A 21,092-nucleotide genomic window follows, 5' to 3' on the forward strand; every position below is an offset into this window, starting at 1 on the left:
TAATTTAATATATTATATTATATATAATATATAGTATATTCTTTTAATAAATTCTACTATATTATATATATTATATGTATTATTAATTTTATATTATATATAAATATTCTATTAGTATATATAAAATAAAATAAATTACACACACATATATATATTAATATTATACTTATTTTTTCGGTTTTGTTCGGGTTTTCTGGTTTTTTAAGTTCTGTTTTCGGTTTTTCGGGTTCGGTTCGGTTTGGATTTGAACTAAATTCTGTTTTTCAGTTTTGGTTCGGTTTTGACAAAAAACTGAACCGAAACCCGAATGCACACCCCTAGTGACGTTGTTTCGCTATTGAAATTTATATGTTAATAATTATATATTTTTAATGTGTTTGTGTTATTGTATTAGATTAAATTAGATAATCAACATATTTAATAAATATTTATTTATTATTTTTTATTCACAATAATTTATGGGCAAATTAATTTTGTGTTTTGAGTGAAGAGATTAAAGTAAGGAAGAGAATAAAGTAAAGATAATAGATTTTTACTTTCAATAATGAGTCATTTTGGTTACGACAAAAACAAAAGTAGAGTGATTCTTTTTTTATGGGACGGAAGGAATATATTTTTAAAGGAAATAGTAAAAGAGAAGTGATCTATTTTCTAAATCCAAATTCCAAATGAATAAATCAATCGAAACTACTACATCTATATTTATTTTAGTTAGAGAAAGTTAAATACAAACACGAGTTCCTTTCCATTGCGCGCTTGCAAGAGAGTGACGTTATAACGGCTACTTTTTAATTTCAAAATTCTAAGAAAACCTATTCCTCCTTCGCCGTCAATCTTCTTCATTTCCTTTCTTGATTCTCTCTCTCTCTCTCTCTGAGAATTTCTCATTTCTCAGAAAATCTTGAATCCATCTCTTCGTTCTAGGATTCCATAAATTCAGGAAATCGGAAGAAAAATTATCTGAAAAAATGGCTCCCACACCTTCAACAAAATCAAATCTTTCGACACCGTCAACGAAAGCAAACAAAACCCCTACATCAAAGCAGCGCCTCAATTTCACGGCGCCACAGCACCCGGTGGAGGTGATAGGCCGAATCCGCGACCACCCGGAACTCAAGAGCAAGCTCAATGCTCTTCAAATCACCGGAGACGCCAAATCCGTGAGGGTAAAGACCGAAATCGGGTATCGGGACTTCACCCTCGACGGCGTCTCGATGTCGGAGGAGGACGATCTCGAGGGCTTTTACAAGAAATTTGTGGAATCGAGGATCAACGGTTTGAAGACGAGCCAGAAATGCACATTCATCATGTATGGCCCGACCGGGTCGGGCAAGAGTTACACGATGTTCGGGTGCTGGGGCAGCCCGGGATCGTGTACAATTCGTTAAAGGGGATATTGGGGGAGGAAGATGGCAAATTAGGGTTGCCAATTTTTGTGCAGGTCACTGTCTTGGAGATTTATAATGAAGAAATTTATGACCTTTTGTGTTCAAACACTAATGGTGGAGGCTTTAATTTGGGATTTTCAAAGGCTGGCTCTGCTTCTAAGGTGATTGATTTTAGTTTGATCAATTTTGAGCATTGCTTTATTTGGTATGATGATTTGGTCATGTTTTTTTAGATGAATTGGTTTAGTGCACAATTTATAGCAACTGCAAATTCAGCTTCTTAATTGTGTATGTTAAGCTGGTGAAACTGATGGGGAAGAAGGCGAAGAACGCTACGTATATTTCGGGGAACGAGGCTGGGAAGATACTGAAGGAGATTCAGAAAGTGGAGAAGAGAAGGATTGTAACGCCCCACTTTTTGAACCCTAATTTTCGAACCCTAAAGTACTTGCTTTTAATGCTATTAATATTGCGAAGTCCGTGAATTAATTGTCGAGTAGAATTGTTGTTGGATACTTTTCGTGACCTAATTTGGAGTTGGATTTTTTTGACTGGGTCAACTTTGTTGAATATGTGACGTGGCTGCTTTGAATAATAGATGTGGAGTGAAATTAAATGTTTTTCAGTAATTGATAAATTGTTATGAGAGATAGAAATTTGTGAAGTAAATCATAATGTGAATTAAAATAATTCATTTCCGTGATGAATATATATTGGATTCAATCATTGAGTTGGATCGAATAAATTGAATAAATAATATAAAAATCCAGTCCGTAATAAATAAATTGTGGCCTGTATAATTTAATAAAATACAAACGACTGTGAATTAAACAAATCAAACTAAATCCTCTTCCTGTTGACTTGGACAACAAGTGCAAAGATTTTTTTTTCCTTCTCCGTGATATGCAAATAAATGCTAACAAATCCAAATTAATCCAAAAAAAAAAGAGGAAGGGATTCGAATCCCACTCCTATTTTTCCCACGATTAAAAACCGCCCCCATGAATCTCTCCCTTAAATTAAGCTACCCATCAGCCACCTTCCCCCTATTATATACTTTTCCTAAATCAGATTTCCCCTATTCTCACAACTCTGCAACCGAGCCACATCTCTGCAACAAGAATTCAGGGAAATTTCTCCTTTTGAAATCCACGGCAGAATTCGAAGAGTGCCGAATTCTCAATTCAGTCCTAACTGTGGTAAACAATTTCTCTATCGACTTGTACCTAAATTGCTTTGGTTTCAAAATCTAACATCAACAATTTCTAATAACAGAAATCGAAATTCTCAGCTTCAAAGAGCCTCTCATTTCAGCTTTGTGAACTCCACAACCAAGTCCTACTCAAGGAGGTATAATTCTTTTTACTCGATCCTAAAGCATGAAATTTTCGTTAGCAATCGCTTTCACAGCATATCATCATCCACCCTTCCCACACGTAACACCATTATCCGAACCATCACCGATCAAACACCGCACCACAGTTAAACACTCCGTATTTAATCGAAAATTTAAAACGAAGCGAAAGAAGCATACTTGGATGAGAACCGGTCTGTTCGGTTGAAATCGGGGTCTTGCGGGGCTGAACGGGTTAGTTCCGGGGCAAATCGGGGCGGAATCGGAGGCAGCGCCTCCCGGCGACGGCTGCACGACCACTGGCGGTGGCATCTCCCGGCTGGACGAATGACGACAGCAGCGATGGCAGCAGCAGCTCCTCCCGGCGACGAAGGCAGCGGACGGAGGAAGCGAAGCCTGGGCTGGCGTCGGTTCAGCGGCGCGACGGCGGGTACGCGACAGCAGCGGCGTGCGACGGAGCCTGGCGGAGGCTGACCGGCGAGACAGCAGCACTTCCCGGCGGATCGGCGGCACCACTGCGACGGCGACGCACGGCTAGGTCCGTTGCGGTCTAAATCGGAGAAGACAACGGGAATTGGGAGAATTTGCTGCAATCCTCGATTTGGTCGAAGAGAGAGAAGAGGGAGATAAGAAGAGATAGATAGACGTGGGGTGGGGAGTAAAATCTTTGGGCCATTTTGTTTTTGTTTTTTTTAAAAAAATGAGAGAGTTGGGCCTTGGTTTTAAAAAAAGAGTTGGGCCTTTTTATCCTGGTTAAGGAAAAACTAAGGATGGTTGTATTTTAGTTGGGCCAATAATTAAATAAATCTTTGAATTAATAATTAAATTAATTGTGGGGAATTATTTAGTTAATTCTCGGAATAATTCGATGTACAATTAATTTACCCCGAGTTTCGAAATAAATGTAATTGCGAGGGGAGTACTTGCGATAATTTTATTATGCACTTTTATAATTTTGGGGATTTTATTTCGATATCGTTGAGGAAAAATACGAGGAGCCAACGGAGGAATTAGGGGCGTAAGCGGCCGCCGAATAATAAAAAACCGAGATAAAACGAGATAAATAACTTCGCTTAGGATGCATGCATCTTATTTATTTAATTTGAAAGTGTGTTGATTTATGTGTTATTTTAATTCTAAGGTGATACCTCGCAAGGAAATCGTGATCGCAAGGGAAAGAACGTAATTTCGGATTAAGCACTCGAGGTGGGCTTTCTTTTAAATAAGGACAACGTCCTAAATATTTTTATCGATGGAAATGAAACTGTATTTATCATGCCGTGATTTGATTTTTTTAACGTGCCTATCTGATATGGCTATGAGCCATTGTTATATAAATCGAATTCGGGTCCTCGTAGGGCCGCAAACCCTACTTGGACTAGTGTACACCTATGGTAGATCGTGTGCTAGCGTACGGGCTGGCCGGTCTAGTGGCTTGGTTTGTGGCCACATTCCAAGTCATGTATTGGCAGATATGGTAAACGTCTATGGGAAAATGACTGATCAGTCGACTTTTACAATGGGAAATGATTTTGAGTGCCTCGGGCCTTTCTAAAGCTAAACCCCGATGGTTACTTATGTATGGCGTGATGAATAATATTTTTATTGAAAATGTTTTCGGTAAGAGCCCACTGAGTATATTTTTATAGTATTCAGCCCTGCATGTGTTTTCCCTATGTGCAGGTTGAGCGGCGACGAGCAATTAGTGGTGTTGAGCAATTGAAAATTGAAGCATGGTTTGGTTAGTTGTGAACTACGAGTGTCGTTGTGTCTCCACACATGACGTCACTCTTTCTCTTGAACGCTTCCGCTGAGACATTGTTTTTACTCATCATTCATTTAGCTTTGAACCTAATTATTTGGACAAAGTCAACCTATTGGCCTTTTTTTTATTAAATATTAATTATTGGTCAAACTCTTTATTGAAACCCTAGTTTCCTTCGTCTGTTTATTAAGTTCTTTTAATCACGATCGCCCGTATTTATTAACCCTAAAGGGCGGTCGTGACAGTTTGGTATCAGAGCCTCAGTTTCTTTCCGCTCTGGACCCAAGAGTCTTTTTGAGTTGTAGTCTACCCTTGTATCGATAGACTAAAGTGTTAAACGTCGAAGGCTCAACACCACAACTCGTCACGCCCAACTACGGAAGAAGAGGTAAAAAAATATTTTGGCGACTTTTGAAATGAATTACCGAAATTTTTGAAATTCGATGGAAAAATGGTTCCTTGTGAAAATGGCAAGTTTGGGCCTATTGGAAATTTAAAGTAAATGCTATGGCTTTTGGAAAATGATGTGGTCATATGAGACGTGAGACACTATGGGAGTATGTGATTGAAGATGTTGAATGTGGTAAATATTGAAGTGTGAATTTGAATCGCATGCTTGAGGCGGAGATTTGTTATTACATGTTTGAGCTGCGAATTTAACTTGAAGGACATACATGTTGATTACTTGAGCGGCAATTTTTTTTTATGCCTATGTGGTCGAAATTGCATGATTACGAAACTGTGAATGCAAAGCATGATGAGTGCAAAGTTAAAATTTTGTGATTGTGATAAAGATGTCCATGAACTGTATGATTTACGAAATGTGATTCCATGGACGATGGATTGATTGAGTTACTATTTTAAATATTAATACACGCTGGATGAAATGCTATGGAATGCCAAATGACTTATATGGATAAACGTGTTTGAATGCGCAATATATAAATGACGTTTTATGTAATGATAATTCATGATTGATGAAGTACGAGGTATCGTATAGAATTATTATGAAAGTGAAATGCGGAATTTTGAACTTAGTTGCAAATGTAGAATCCAAATGAAGCTCTAATTAAGCAACGATCGAATATACGTTGAAGTATGAGACTATGAACTATGCCTGGAAAACATAGAGTGCCTAAGAAGTATGCTAGGCTGAACGTGCTCGAACGTGGTTGTAAATTGATAACTACAATATCACTTTCCTGAGTGATGGGACAAACGAAAACATATACTTCGAATTTGACGGACTATTATAGCTGCCTATTGTTTTCCCTGGATGATAAGAACAAAACGAAAGGAAGTTTCTAACGGGATCAAGACAAGAAGGAATGTTAGGTGACGTATCCTTACAACGATGAGAGATTGTGCCTGCAATCAAATAAAGTGAATGCAATCGTGCATAACATGTTAATGCGACGACGCGTTACAAATAAGACAACACTTATGACACGTTAAGGCCAGGAGGGTTATTACCATGTTCTAATAAGAATGACCGCTATGGCGTGCCAAAAACAGTATGAAGATGTGACCTTCAAGAACAGTTAATTGATGTATCGACACCAAGAATCCTGACTTAGAATCTAGAATACTCGAGAACGCTTCTATTATCTTCGAGAAATGACGGAGTGCCACCTTTGTAGCTAGAATTGATGAATTTAATTGACAGTACTTACTTGGATTCTCATAAATTTCTTTCTATGAAGCTCCTTGACAATGGTATTCTTTCGTGCATTTAAAACCTTTGACTGACCTGCAATTTGCAAGTGATGCATTACTGTTTCTTTTAATGAAAGTAGTGACTCATTCTTGTTCCTCTTGAGTCATTTTCGGAGCCATTCTAATCAAGGGCAATGTCAATAGTGCTCCTCATGTTGAAACCCGTTCTGATCCAAGTAAGACTGTTAAGTAGATTTCCAAATTCTTGATACAAGACTCTCAAGAAAGACAATGGCTCGATCTCTACAAACACATATGAGGAATAAGTTTCAAGAGACACATACAAAAGATGATACACCAACAACACGAGGAGTTGAATATTTTTGCATCTATGCTTAGTTGTAGCAAGCGGCTGAAGAATCAAACGTTATGCCATACCTAGATATGAGGTCTTGAGAAATAGAAAGTTGAGAGAAGCCGTGTACATCAAATGATCACGTTTTGCGGCTCAGAATTTATGTAAGTGGTTGATTAAGGGATATACGGATAGCAACAGAGAGTCGGAGTATTAAGGTCGTCGCATAAGATCATCGCTGTACGATAGTATTGGAATGAAAATACGAGCACCCTGATAGATTAAGATATACTAAGGAAGGTCGTCGACGAGAAGAAATCGCCCAGCAAGTGGCGAAATTGAATCAACTAAAATGGGAAACAATCGAAATGAGAAACGCGTGCAAGCACCATTACCATCACCTCCTCCACTTAAGCCAGAATGGCATAGTGAATAGTTTTTGCTATAGCAAAATCCTCCTATCTTCGATGGGATAGGAGAGCCAGCGAAGGCCGAGACTTAGATACGCGCATTGGAGAGGATCTTCGAATTCTTGAAGTGCACTGAGGAAGAGCATTTGGTTTATGTAACCTACCAACTCACGGATTCGACTAACTTTTAGTGGGACCAAGCAAGGGACCTGACCCCTACGCAAGTGGATACAATGACATGGGAGGACATTAAGGCGGAAATATACAACGAGTATATCCAAAAAGTTACCGAAAGGCGGAGGCGGCCGAGTTTTACAACCTCGAACAAGGGCGCATGGTAGTGACAGAATATGGCCGCACACTTGCGACATGGCTCGGCATGCACCCGGACAAGGGATACCAATAAGAAGATGGCTGAGAAGTTCTGTCGGGCTTAAGGCTTGAGATAGGATAGCATTGGCCAACCTTGGAAGACTTACATACGCAGGATCATTGACCCGCGTACTAGACGTGGAGGAAACTATGCCCAAGGAGAGGGCGATGTGAAACACTACATTGGCTTTACCTTCACCACATCATTCCCGGGAGAAGAAGAAGTGGGATGGGAACATGACCCACTATGAAAACAAGAGGTACCAGCCCACCCAAAATCGACCACAGTATGGGGGGTAGTCAAAATTTCTCTAACCAGAGGGGTGACTTCCGACCCAAACCACCACAATGCAATGTGTGCCCAAGTACCATTTTGGAGAGTGTAGAATGCAGAACACTACCAAGTGCTTTAACTATGGGGAAAATGACCACTTCTCTAGAGAGTGCCCGAGCAAGAATGTGGGGATGGGGACAAGGCAGAACCATCAAGGATTCCGTTAGCAGTCGAGGGCACCACCGGCTGAACCAAGGACGAATCATGATCAACCTCCGCGACAACAACCTCACCGTCCAAGACTTCCCTCCCAGGCTAGAGCATATGCGCTGAGTTATAAACAAACCAAGACTGAACAAGGGAGTCACGAGAACGGAAACTTGGCAGGTATGTGTGAACTTCTCGATACACCTATTGTCGTGTTGTTTGATATGGGCGCATCGCATTCTTTCATATCAGAACTTTGTGTGGACACATTAAGTTTGCCTGTTAATGAATCAGAACATAAGATGATGGTGACCTCACCAGTGGGAGGGACAATAGAGATCTCTCAAACATGCTCGAATGTAGAAATTTTTATAGGGGAACTTAAGCTAGTCGCGCACGACTTACAAGTTATGGCCATGAAGGATGTCGATGTAATCTTGGGAATGGATTGGTTGACTGCAAATATTAGCTAGGATTCGATGTAAGGAGAGACAAATATCATTACAAGCCCCTGGAAAGGAACCAATAGTGTATCACGGAATCGCGATGAACAAAAAACGTCTATCATCTATGCACTTCAAGCCACTACGATGTCGAGAAAAGGGCGTCCTGCCTAACTGGTCTATCTACAAGGAGATGAGAAGGAGGAAAGGAAAGTGGAGGATGTCGCTGTGATGCGAGAATTTCCAGATGTCTTTCCTGAAGCGTTATCGGGTCCACCGCCAGATCGTCACAATCGACCTAGAGCCAGGGTTGGCACCGGTGTCCAAGGCCCCATATCGAATGGCGCCAAAAGAGTTGGAAGAACTCAAGATACAACTACAAGGGCTTATGGACTTGGGTTTCATTAGACCCAGTGTTTCACCGTGGGGCGCGCCCATGCTTTTTGTTAAAAAGAAGGATGGATCGATGAGAATGTGCATCGATTATAGAGAGTTGAATAAGATGACTCTCAAGAACAAATATCTACTGCCGAGAATAGATGACCTATTCGATCAACTTCGAGGAGCTGGTGTGTTCTCAAAGATGGATTTAAGGTCCGGATACTATCAGTTGAGAGTCCGACGAGGAGACATACCGAAGACTGCTTTTCGCACGAGATATGGTCACTATGAGTTTGTGGTGATGCCGTTTGGATTGACGAATCCACCTGCAATATTCATGGATTTGATGAACCGAGTATTCCACCCATACTTGGATAAATTCGTCTTTGTATTCATAGATGATGTACTAGTCTACTCGAGGAATGAGAAGGAACACGAGGAGCACCAGCGAATCACTTTGGAGACGTTGAGGAGTGAGAAACTGTATGCCAAATTCAGCAAGTGCGAGTTTTATCTTAAGGAAGTGAACTTCCTTGGTCACATTGCGTCAGCAGAGGGAATTCGAGTGGACCCCACCAAGGTTGAGGCGGTACCACAGTGGAAAGCACCTTCAACACCAAACGAGATTCGGAGTTTCCTAGGCTTGGCAGGATACTACCGAAGGTTTATAGAGGGATTATCCAAGATAGCGAGACTCATGACCCAACAACTCAAGAAGGGGGTAAAAGTCAATTAGACCCCAGAGTGTGAGACAAGTTTCCAACTGTTAAAGGAGAAGCTAACTAGTGCACCGATTCTAGCTGTGCCAGAGCCTGGAGTGAACTATGTGGTATACACTGACGCTTCGAAGGTGGGACTTGGATGTTTGTTGATGCAGAACAACAAAGTGATTGCTTATGCATCACGACAATTGAGGCCACACGAGTTGAACTATCCAACCCACGACTTGGAGTTAGCAGCGGTAGCACACGCCTTAAAGATTTGGAGACATCATCTCTACGGAGTTCGATATGAGATCTTTATGGATCACAAAAGCCTTAAGTATTTTTTTTCGAGCAAAAAGATTTGAACATGCGGCAATGAAGATGGCCCGAATTGGTGAAGGACTATGATTGCGGCATAAACTACCATCCCGGAAAAGCAAATGTAGTAGCATACATTTTGAGCCGGAAGGACCATTCCCAACTGGCTACTTTTCTCACCAAAGAAGAAAGCCTGATACGCGAATTTAGCAAGACGCGTTTGGAAGTGGTGAGGGCACCTGAAAGAGTGGAAGCACGAATCGCCACTTTAGCTGTTGAACCTGATCTAAGGTCGAGGATTATTGAAGCACAACGGATGGATGCGAAATTGGAGGAAATTCACGTGGAAGTGCGAACTCAAAAATGAGGAAGACTATGCATACCGAATAACGAGGAACTAAAAAATGAAGTTATGAGTGAAACACATGAGACTCCTTACACCGCCACCCAGGAAGTACGAAAATGTATATTAAGACCTAAAGAAGTCCTTTTGGTGGAATGGTATGAAGAGGGACATAGCGTCATTCGTCAAAAGGTGTTTAGTCTGCCAGCAAGTAAAGACTCTACGTCAACGACCGTATGGAAAGTTACAACCACTACAGATCCCTGAGTGGAAATGGGAGCACATCGCCATGGATTTCGTGACAGGATTTTCGAGGACTCTGAGAGGGAACACCACTATTTAGGTAATTATAGATCGATTTACCAAGAGTGTGCACTTCATACCGATTCTCATAAGCTATGAGTCCAACAAACTGGCTCAAATCTACATAAGGGAGATAGTTCGATTGCATGGAGTCCCAGTGACTATCACGTCCGACCGTAACCCGAAATTCACCTCAAGATTTTGGGTAAGTCTACAGAAGAAGCTTGGAACCAAATTGAATTTCAGTACAGCTTTTCACCCGCAAACCGATGGACAGTCCGAAAGAATAATCCAAACTCTCGAGGATATGTTAAGAGCCGTGGTACTCGACCGAGGAGGAAGTTGGGAGGCAACACTACCACTGATCGAGTTCGCCTACAACAACAGTTTTCAGGCAACAATAAACATGGCACCGTACGAGGAATTATACGGAAGAAAGTGTAGATCGCCGCTCTACTGGGATGAAGTTGGCGAGAAGAATACTCGGACCTGATGCAGTTGAAGAGATGGTGGGAATCGTTCGACAAATTCCTGAGAGGATAAAAGAAGCTCAAGACAGACAGAAATCATACGCGGATGTCCGACGAACTGATTTACAATTCCAAGCTGGCGACAAAGTTTTCCTGAAAGTATCCCCGTCAAAAGGGATAACACGATTCGGAGTCAAGGGCAAATTGAAGCCGCGATTTATTGGGCCTTATGAAATTCTTGAAAGAGTGGGCCCCGTTGCATATCGATTGGCGCTACCACCAAACCTTGGTAAGGTGCACAACGTTTTTCATGTGTCGCAGTTACGAAAATACGTGTTCGAACCGAAGCACGTGATTCGTTTTGAGGAAGTCGCGTTGAATCCAGATTTGAACTACGAAGAGAGACCCCAATCCATTTTGGACCAGAAGATCCAAACTGTGAGAAATAAACCTGTTGCTTGTGTGAAAGTACTATGGGAAAATCATGGGCATGAAAAAGCCACGTGGGAGAATGAGGATAAAATTATGAAATTGTACCCAGAACTCTTTAGTTGAGGGTAACAAAATTTCGGGATGAAATTTCTATTAAGGTTGGTGGGATGTAACGCCCCACTTTTTGAACCCTAATTTTCAAACCCTAAAGTACTTGCTTTTAATGCTATTAATATTGCGAAGTCCGTGAATTAATTGTCGAGTAGAATTGTTGTTGGATACTTTTCGTGACCTAATTTGGAGTTGGATTTTTTTGACTGGGTCAACTTTGTTGAATATGTGACGTGGCTGCTTTGAATAATTGATGTGGAGTGAAATTAAATGTTTTTCAGTAATTGATAAATTGTTATGAGAGATAGAAATTTGTGAAGTAAATCATAATGTGAATTAAAATAATTCATTTCCGTGATGAATATATATTGGACTCAATCCGTGAGTTGGATCGAATAAATTGAATAAATAATATAAAAATCCAGTCCGTAATAAATAAATTGTGGCCTGTATAATTTAATAAAATACAAACGACTGTGAATTAAACAAATCAAACTAAATCCTCTTCCTGTTGACTTGGACAACAAGTGCAAAGATTTTTTTTTCCTTCTCCGTGATATGCAAATAAATGCTAACAAATCCAAATTAATCCAAAAAAAAGAGGAAGGGATTCGAATCCCACTCCTATTTTTCCCACGATTAAAAACCGCCCCCATGAATCTCTCCCTTAAATTAAGCTACCCATCAGCCACCTTCCCCCTATTATATACTTTTCCTAAATCAGATTTCCCCTATTCTCACAACTCTGCAACCGAGCCACATCTCTGCAACAAGAATTCAGGGAAATTTCTCCTTTTGAAATCCACGGCAGAATTCGAAGAGTGCCGAATTCTCAATTCAGTCCTAACTGTGGTAAACAATTTCTCTATCGACTTATACCTAAATTGCTTTGGTTTCAAAATCTAACATCAACAATTTCTAATAACAGAAATCGAAATTCTCAGCTTCAAAGAGCCTCTCACTTCAGCTTTGTGAACTCCACAACCAAGTCCTACTCAAGGAGGTATAATTCTTTTTACTCGATCCTAAAGCATGAAATTTTCGTTATCAATCGCTTTCACAGCATATCATCATCCACCCTTCCCACACGTAACACCATTATCCGAACCATCACCGATCAAACACCGCACCACAGTTAAACACTTCGTATTTAATCGAAAATTTAAAACGAAGCGAAAGAAGCATACTTGGATGAGAACCGGTCTGTTCGGTTGAAATCGGGGTCTTGCGGGGCTGAACGGGTTAGTTCCGGGGCAAATCGGGGCGGAATCGGAGGCAGCGCCTCCTGGCGACGGCTGCACGACCACTGGCGGTGGCATCTCCCGGCTGGACGAATGACGACAGCAGCGATGGCAGCAGCAGCTTTTCCCGGCGACGAAGGCAGCGGACGGAGGAAGCGAAGCCTGGGCTGGCGTCGGTTCAGCGGCGCGACGGCGGGTACGCGACAGCAGCGGCGTGCGACGGAGCCTGGCGGAGGCTGACCGGCGAGACAGCAGCACTTCCCGGCGGATCGGCGGCACCACTGCGACGGCGACGCACGGCTAGGTCCGTTGCGGTCTAAATCGGAGAAGACAACGGGAATTGGGAGAATTTGCTGCAATCCTCGATTTGGTCGAAGAGAGAGAAGAGGGAGATAAGAAGAGATAGATAGACGTGGGGTGGGGAGTAAAATCTTTGGGCCATTTTGTTTTTGTTTTTTTTAAAAAAATGAGAGAGTTGGGCCTTGGTTTTAAAAAAAGAGTTGGGCCTTTTTATCCTGGTTAAGGAAAAACTAAGGATGGTTGTATTTTAGTTGGGCCAATAATTAAATAAATCTTTGAATTAATAATTAAATTAATTGTGGGGAATTATTTAGTTAATTCTCGGAATAATTCGATGTACAATTAATTTACCCCGAGTTTCGAAATAAATGTAATTGCGAGGGGAGTACTTGCGATAATTTTATTATGCACTTTTATAATTTTGGGGATTTTATTTCGATATCGTTGAGGAAAAATACGAGGAGCCAACGGAGGAATTAGGGGCGTAAGCGGCCGCCGAATAATCAAAAACCGAGATAAAACGAGATAAATAACTTCGCTTAGGATGCATGCATCTTATTTATTTAATTTGAAAGTGTGTTGATTTATGTGTTATTTTAATTCTAAGGTGATACCTCGCAAGGAAATCGTGATCGCAAGGGAAAGAACGTAATTTCGGATTAAGCACTCGAGGTGGGCTTTCTTTTAAATAAGGACAACGTCCTAAATATTTTTATCGATGGAAATGAAACTGTATTTATCATGCCGTGATTTGATTTTTTTAACGTGCCTATCTGATATGGCTATGAGCCATTGTTATATAAATCGAATTCGGGTCCTCGTAGGGCCGCAAACCCTACTTGGACTAGTGTACACCTATGGTAGATCGTGTGCTAGCGTACGGGCTGACCGGTCTAGTGGCTTGGTTTGTGGCCACATTCCAAGTCATGTATTGGCAGATATGGTAAACGTCTATGGGAAAATGACTGATCAGTCGACTTTTACAATGGGAAATGATTTTGAGTGCCTCGGGCCTTTCTAAAGCTAAACCCCGATGGTTACTTATGTATGGCGTGATGAATAATATTTTTATTGAAAATATTTTCGGTAAGAGCCCACTGAGTATATTTTTATTGTACTCAGCCCTGCATGTGTTTTCCCTATGTGCAGGTTGAGCGGCGACGAGCAATTGGTGGTGTTGAGCAATTGAAAATTGAAGCATGGTTTGGTTAGTTGTGAACTACGAGTGTCGTTGTGTCTCCACACATGACGTTACTCTTTCTCTTGAACGCTTCCGCTGAGACATTGTTTTTACTCATCATTCATTTAGCTTTGAACCTAATTATTTGGACAAAGTCAACCTATTGGCCTTTTTTTTATTAAATATTAATTATTGGTCAAACTCTTTATTGAAACCCTAGTTTCCTTCGTCTGTTTATTAAGTTCTTTTAATCATGATCGCCCGTATTTATTAACCCTAAAGGGCGGTCGTGACAAGGATAGTGAAGAGCACTCTTTGCAATGAGAGAAGCTCTAGAAGCCATTGCATGGTGAGTACTTTTCTTGGAAACTTTGATGGTTTGAAGGGCCACATGATGTGTAAAATTAATCGAGAATTGTTTTCTTCGCACGTGGCAGATAATTGTTGATGTTCCGACTGTTGAAGGACGCCTCATGCTTGTGGATATGGCGGGCTCCGAGAATATAGAACAAGCCGGTCAGACCGGATTGGAAGCGAAGATGCAGGTACATAGAGATATAGTTATACTCTCTCTTCAAAAGCTGTGTGGAATGATTGTGAAATAAAATTCTTTGCATATATATGCAGACAGCAAAGATCAACAAAGGCAACATAGCACTGAAGAGAGTGGTTGAATCGATTGCAAATGGTGACTCTCATGTTCCGTTTCGTGATATCAAGTTAACAATGCTTCTGCAGGTTTGTTTGTGATCTGTAAGATCAATTATGTTATGAATCATTCATTGATTTGTGAATTGACTAGATTTTTTTGAGCAGGATTCTTTTGAGGATGATAAATCGAAGATTTTGATGATACTATGTGCCAGCCCTGAACCAAGGGAGTTGCATAAAACTATTGCCACCTTAGAATATGGGGCAAAGGCAAAGTGCATAGTTCGAGGTCCTCATACACCGGTTAAAGGCGCGGAAGATTCATCGTCTGCTGTTATCATGGGGTCGAGGCTAGCAGCTCTGGACCAGTTCATCTGCAAGTTACAGATTGAGAACAAAACTCGGGAAAAAGAGCGAAATCAGGCCCAAAAGGCGCTAGCAAGGAGAGAAGAAGAAGTGTCTTTGCTGAAGAGAAAGCTTGCTCTAGCAGAACAAAGAGGAGTTGAGGCAAGTGAAGAGGAGATAAATTCGAAAGTAAATGAACGTACGCAGTGGATGAAGAGCGAGTAGGAGAGGAAGATACAAGAATGTGAGAAGATGGCCAATGAACTCGTTGAAATGGAGAGGCGAAAGATGGAAGAAAAGATTCTCCAACACCAACAGGAGGTTGAGATGCTGCGACAGCGTCTTGAGGAGATTGAACACGAACTTCGCGTCTCTCAAGGGGTGGTATGTCTGTGGATATGGAAGGTGGAAGCTTCATGAAGAAACTGTTGCAGGCCAGCAGTGAAGATTCAGACATGGTTAAGTCCATGGATTTGGACAAGTCACTCGACTTGGAAACGAAAGTGATTTACAACGGAAATGTAAATGGCATTGCTAGTGCTGTTTCGGGCTACTCGTACCCTAATGAAGGAATGTACAGTTTCCCAAACAAAAGCTGCTTGACCACTGTGTATGAGGAGGAAGAATGTGATAATGAGGATGAAGATAAGAGCAGTCATTGTGATGATGAAGTGCAGAAGGAGGTGATTGAGGAGAAACAGATGATAGTGACACCAGATGTTGCTATCCGGGACCAAGGGAAGTCGCGTTTTGGTGATGCATCAGAGCACGAGGGACTCGGATTATACGATGACTCTGAAAACATCGAAGAAGCAGCCACCTCTCGCCAGCTGAGGATTCAAAATATTTTCACTCTGTGTGGAAATTATAGAGAACTTTCACAGCACGGTAACACTCCTACAGCAGCTAGAGCGAATTCAGAGAACACTGATCCATCAAAGACCATGATCAATGAAATCTCCCATCTAAAGAAGAGTATCTCGAAAGATCTTCTTGGCGTGGGAGAAGAGTATCTTGGGAAATTAAGGGGCTCCGGTGAGCTAGCTGCAGAGAAATTGGAGGAGGATCACATTGAAGTATACGTGAAGTGGGAGGCGTCAAAGGAGAATCCCGGGAAGTTCATCACTACAATGAAGGTTTTGAAAGACTCCACCCTTGCTGACTTGAGGAAGTTGATAGAAAAGCAACTTGGTGGAGACCAACAACAGTCTTTTACATTTCTTGCTCTTGGGGTATGTCCTCTCATCATCATCATCTCTCGCTTTCATCATTGGTATAGTCCTAACTTATTTACAATTACTTATGAATGAATAGGATCCTTCTGGTGCTCCTGTGGCAAAGGATAAAGAGGCGACTACACAGACGAGCAATCTCCCTCTTTGTAAGAACCAGCTACGTGGTCATTTGGCTTGTTTACGCCCAGTGAAGGCAGTTTAGTGGCCTGCGCGCCAGCCCTTCAGCCCTCTGGAAAACAAGCAAACTCCTATATCTCATCTGACAAAGAAGGTTGGTGAATGTTTTTCACCAGATCTAGCTCCACATTTGAGCTCCACACCATTCATTACTGTAAGAAAAGGCACTAGGTTCTAGTATATGCTTTGTGAATTACATGTTGTAAGCCTAGATAGTGAAATTAACTGCGCAAAATGAGTATGTATGCACAGTTTATGTACTCCTGGTGCATCAAGCATTTGACTATGGCTGCAAAAGCAGGGTTTTTTCTTCTTAAGCAGATACACTTGCCATCTTTTGCCATCTTCTTTCCCTTTCTTTGGATTCCTTGCATTGAAACTCAAGAATGTTGAATTTTACAATAACATGACAAAAAAAACCTCCAAAGCTAACTCTCAGTAAAAGAGAGCTCTTCTAATACAAGGAATGTGAGAAGGAAATCTAAGCTTATTATTCATTCTTGAAGTAGAGAAGAACTCGTTTAGGAATTATGTTTAAGAATTCAAATTATGATATTCTTAGTTATTTATTTTAAGATTTTAAATATCTAATTTAAATAAATATTAGAGAATAATATAAATAATGTTGAAATAGAAAAATTGAGTTGTGGTTGAAATAAACTGGCAGACATAGCAGATAAAAAAATGAATTGTGACTACGATGAAGCTGGATTTAAGGGGGATGCTTATAACATCTCTAAATAATGGCATCTTACTTTGACTAAAATTAAAATGCATGAAAAAATACTCAAGAAATTGAATAAATAATGACTGTTTAAATCTGCACCAAACCTTCCTTCATCAGTCTTTCCCAGGCTAGGAGACTGGATCTTGTGCTCATACATAAAAGGAAAAACACATTCGTTGTCGTTCAGAATTTGTCTTGAGCTTGGATACTTTGTGAATAGTAGGTTTCAGGAACTGGGGCTGTTCTTCAAACAATTTGCCACAGGAGTATGAGAGGAAGAGTGTTCCAACAGCATGGATATCGACTTCCAACCTGATCATGAATACTAAACATACCATGAACAATCAGTACTTAGTCAAAGGAATGAGATCATGCTGGAATGATGGAGCTATAGAAGTAATGTGACTGACTACATGATGGAGGATCCTTCTTGTAGGAACTCATCACCTGGGAGAGAGCATCAGAACATAACTTGCTTTATCAGATTGATGTGCAAAGTATGAAAACTTGGCCATAGCAACCTATGCATTAGGTCTATTTTGATCTAGCGTGGGGACATGCATCTCATTGTTTACCATGTATTTCTCACAAAATCCAGACTGAATCAATGCAGTATTGTATTAGATACGGCATAAGCAATACACTAGGAAAATGGTAAAGAGATAACCGCATAATAATTTATTTCCAGTTAATAATACACAGTAAATCTCAGTTTACTCTATCAAACCTCATTATAGTGCGATTGCTTTTATGGTTCTACCTCCTATCTTCTGGCTCCGCACCCCTTGCTTTCTTTCTGATGGTTTTGGTGTTGGAGCAGAAGGCGGCTTCTTAGATTCAAGGACCACAGCAGCCTTCTCATCAATAGGGTTCTCATCTACATTTAGTTCAGCCTTTTCTGGATCTATGGAAGGCCTTACCTTCTGTCCGCACTTCACTCTTGATAGGTCTCATTAACATTCACAGGCAACATCCCTGTTTTGATCTTCAATTCAGGTAGAGTTGCAGCCTTACTTCTATCAAGGTTGATAATAGAAGATGATACTTAGTTCTGGCAATTTTCGCTTTAATACTGCTTCAGCACTTGGAGCTTTCATTGTGATTACAGGAGAATTGGTGATTGTTTGGGGCTCTGATAACCTTCTTATCTGAGACATGGAGGCCTTAGGCTCAGGTGTTATGCCATTGGTTTCTCTTTTGGTATCGGACAGCGAAGATGCAGATCTGATTAACCTACCTATTCCCTGCCATGTGGCTACCCTCACTTAAGCAGTACTAGTTTTAATACCTGTTCTTTCTTCATTTTTTGCAGATCAGCTTTGTAGGTTCTTACGGGCTCATGCATCCTCTAAGGGGTTCTTCGATTCTTCAAAGGGCCTCCAGTTCTTTGCTTCTTCAAAGAGTCTGATTTCTTTAATCTGCCATTCACATTAGTAACATCTTTCAATGCATTTCGTAGTCTAGAGCAGGATCATATACAATAGACCTCTTTCAGGTAGCAAGCGATACTCTACTTTGATTTCGTTTCCCTTAGGACCTTTGTTTTGATATTTTGATGTCAATAATATCTCTATCATTCTTATTAATAGTATTCTACTAATACTTACTCAGAGCTTATGAGTTCCTGTGTTGTCCTAAATAAATTATTTTTTCCAATTACTTTGAGAAAACTGGATATCTCTTTGATCACTGCTTTACTTTACCTTTAGAAGAAATCAGTCAGCAAATGAAATCATTGATCAAGATCAAAACCTGCTACTGTACAGCATGTGCAAAGGTCATTCCTTGTGATTGTAACTAAAATAGTATAGCATGTTATACTATTTGATTAAAATATGAAATATGAAGAAATTGTAAAAACATTTAAGATTAAATTAACTGTAGTTTGTATTGTTATTTGGTTAACTAGATTATGACTGGATTAAAATCTGAAACTGATTAAAATTACTATCTTAACTGAAAAACTAGCTGCACAACTCCTAATCAACATGAATTCTATTAATAAGTGAATGAATTCCAATTACAAAAAAAAACTAATGATTTGTGTTTATTTATGTATTGTTATAAATAAATAATTTTATTGTATTAATTATAATTCACTAAATTATAGTAGTACTATTATTCATTAAATTTGAACTACCTATAATAATAATATTATTATTATAGGAGTATAAAACATCAAACTTTTCTCTACACAAACTAATAATTTGTATTTAATTATATATTCTTATCAATAATCAATTAATTATAACATTAAAATTATAAGCCAATATATTATTATTTTTAAAATGTGAATTAAATACTAATATTTATCTATTTTTATTCGTATTTAATTATATTTGTCACTTACAAAATTATAGTTATGTTTTATTAATACCTAAATGATAAATATTTTATACTCAGTATAATTTATATAAATATATTATATATCTAAATTAATTATACAAGGTTTAATATTCTTTGTTAATATATTTTATCGCTCATTATATTTTAATATTTTTGTATAATATATATTTAATACCCTTCGTCGCAAAATAGATGTTACATTATTTTAGTTTGTTTTAAAAAAAATGTCACATTTCATTTTTTGAAAAAATTTCTCTCTTATATTAATAGTATAAATATGCTCCATCCGTCCCATAAAAATATATGCAATTGAAATCTTACGAAAATCAATACACAATTGGTAAAGTAAGAGGGCTGAGGAGAAGAGTAGTTAAAGTAGTGTTAGGGATAGTGTGACCCACATTATTATACTGTAAATGAGTTGTAAGAGCATCCACAATGGATGCCCTAGTGGAAGCCCTAGTGGGAGCCCTAGTGATTGCCACATCAGCATGCCCCTTCTTTCTGCAATGGTGGAGCCCTAGTGGGTGCCCTATCAATTAAACTCAATTTACTTTTAATTATTAATATTATTATTATTTTTTTAATTACTAAAATATCAAAATATATTATATTAAATACTACAAATTTAAAAAAACAACTACATTACTTAAAATTTTAAAAAAACTACATCATACTTAGAAAAAAAAAATTACTAAACTAAATTACTAAATGAGGGTTGGGTATTTATAGTGGTTTAATTAGGGTTTAAAGAATTAAAAAAACTAAAAATTAAAAAAGCAAAAACCGAAGAGATCATGCTCGGGGCTGCAATGGATGCCCGATCGGGCGCCTGATGGATCGGGCGCGAGATCGGGACGACCGATCTTTCGGTCACGCGGCTCGGGCACGGGCGCCTGCAGTGGATGCCCGAGGACGCCCGAGCCCGATCTCGGGCGATCTGGCGTGAGATCGGGCATCCACTATAGATGCTCTAACGGTGGGCTATAGTGGTATAACTTAGTTGTAAATAAATTGATATATATGGGTTCCGAGTTGGGGATAATTTTCCACAAATGGAAATGTCCATATTTTTATGGAACAGACAGAAACGGAGAGTGCACATAGTATTACTTTATCTCTTCACCTAACACATAAAACAACATTTCTAAAAATCATATTGTCATTGAACAAGTATGACATTTGTTATGGGACGGAGTAATATATATATTTGCTACAATGTTTCGGTTCGAATAGCTTCATCGATTAATTGACCAATAGCTTCATCGATTCAGTTTACCTGTCTAGTTTCTAAAATACTGTCACTCTTGATATAAATTGAAGAATTCATACCACAATTAATTGACTGAATTCATATTAAAATTACAACTCTGAAAATATGCTTAAATTATCTGAAGTTTAAAAATTATATTTATATTTTTTAAGTTCGCTGCCATCTTAGTATTGAGTATCTTCATAATTATACTATAAATCAGAAATTGCCTCTTACAAACCAAGTCCATTTAACCATCATTTGAATTAATTTTTGTTTCGATGGCTCTGAGTTGTTTTCCTTATTATAACGACGGATAGCATTATTAAATGAGTTAACCTTTTTGTAAGAT

The 21,092-nt window shown here is 39.4% G+C and overlaps 1 protein-coding gene across 1 annotated transcript; it reads left to right on the top strand.

The window, feature by feature from the left end:
* The first annotated feature begins 968 nt into the window (after nt 1-968).
* On the top strand, nt 969-15,228 carry LOC121774441 (kinesin-like protein KIN-10A). The gene is made up of 5 exons (XM_042171318.1): nt 969-1,309; nt 1,650-1,791; nt 14,445-14,552; nt 14,635-14,745; nt 14,824-15,228. The coding sequence occupies exons 1-5, from the start codon at nt 969-971 to the stop codon at nt 15,226-15,228; spliced, it is 1,107 nt and encodes a 368-aa protein (XP_042027252.1).
* The last annotated feature ends 5,864 nt before the right edge of the window (nt 15,229-21,092 follow it).

Source organism: Salvia splendens, chromosome 17 (assembly GCF_004379255.2).
Source record: "Salvia splendens isolate huo1 chromosome 17, SspV2, whole genome shotgun sequence".
Taxonomy (NCBI): Eukaryota; Viridiplantae; Streptophyta; class Magnoliopsida; order Lamiales; family Lamiaceae; genus Salvia; species Salvia splendens.

What these genes read in the sequence shown, in the direction of transcription:
- LOC121774441 (XM_042171318.1), top strand. Translation starts at nt 969, where the DNA reads ATGGCTCCCACACCTTCAACAAAATCAAATCTTTCGACACCGTCAACG. An exon ending in CAGAAATGCACATTCATCAT is followed by an intron (nt 1,310 to 1,649) that starts GTATGGCCCGAC and finishes CACAATTTATAG; the next exon opens with CAACTGCAAATTCAGCTTCT. An exon ending in GATTGGAAGCGAAGATGCAG is followed by an intron (nt 14,553 to 14,634) that starts GTACATAGAGAT and finishes ATATATATGCAG; the next exon opens with ACAGCAAAGATCAACAAAGG.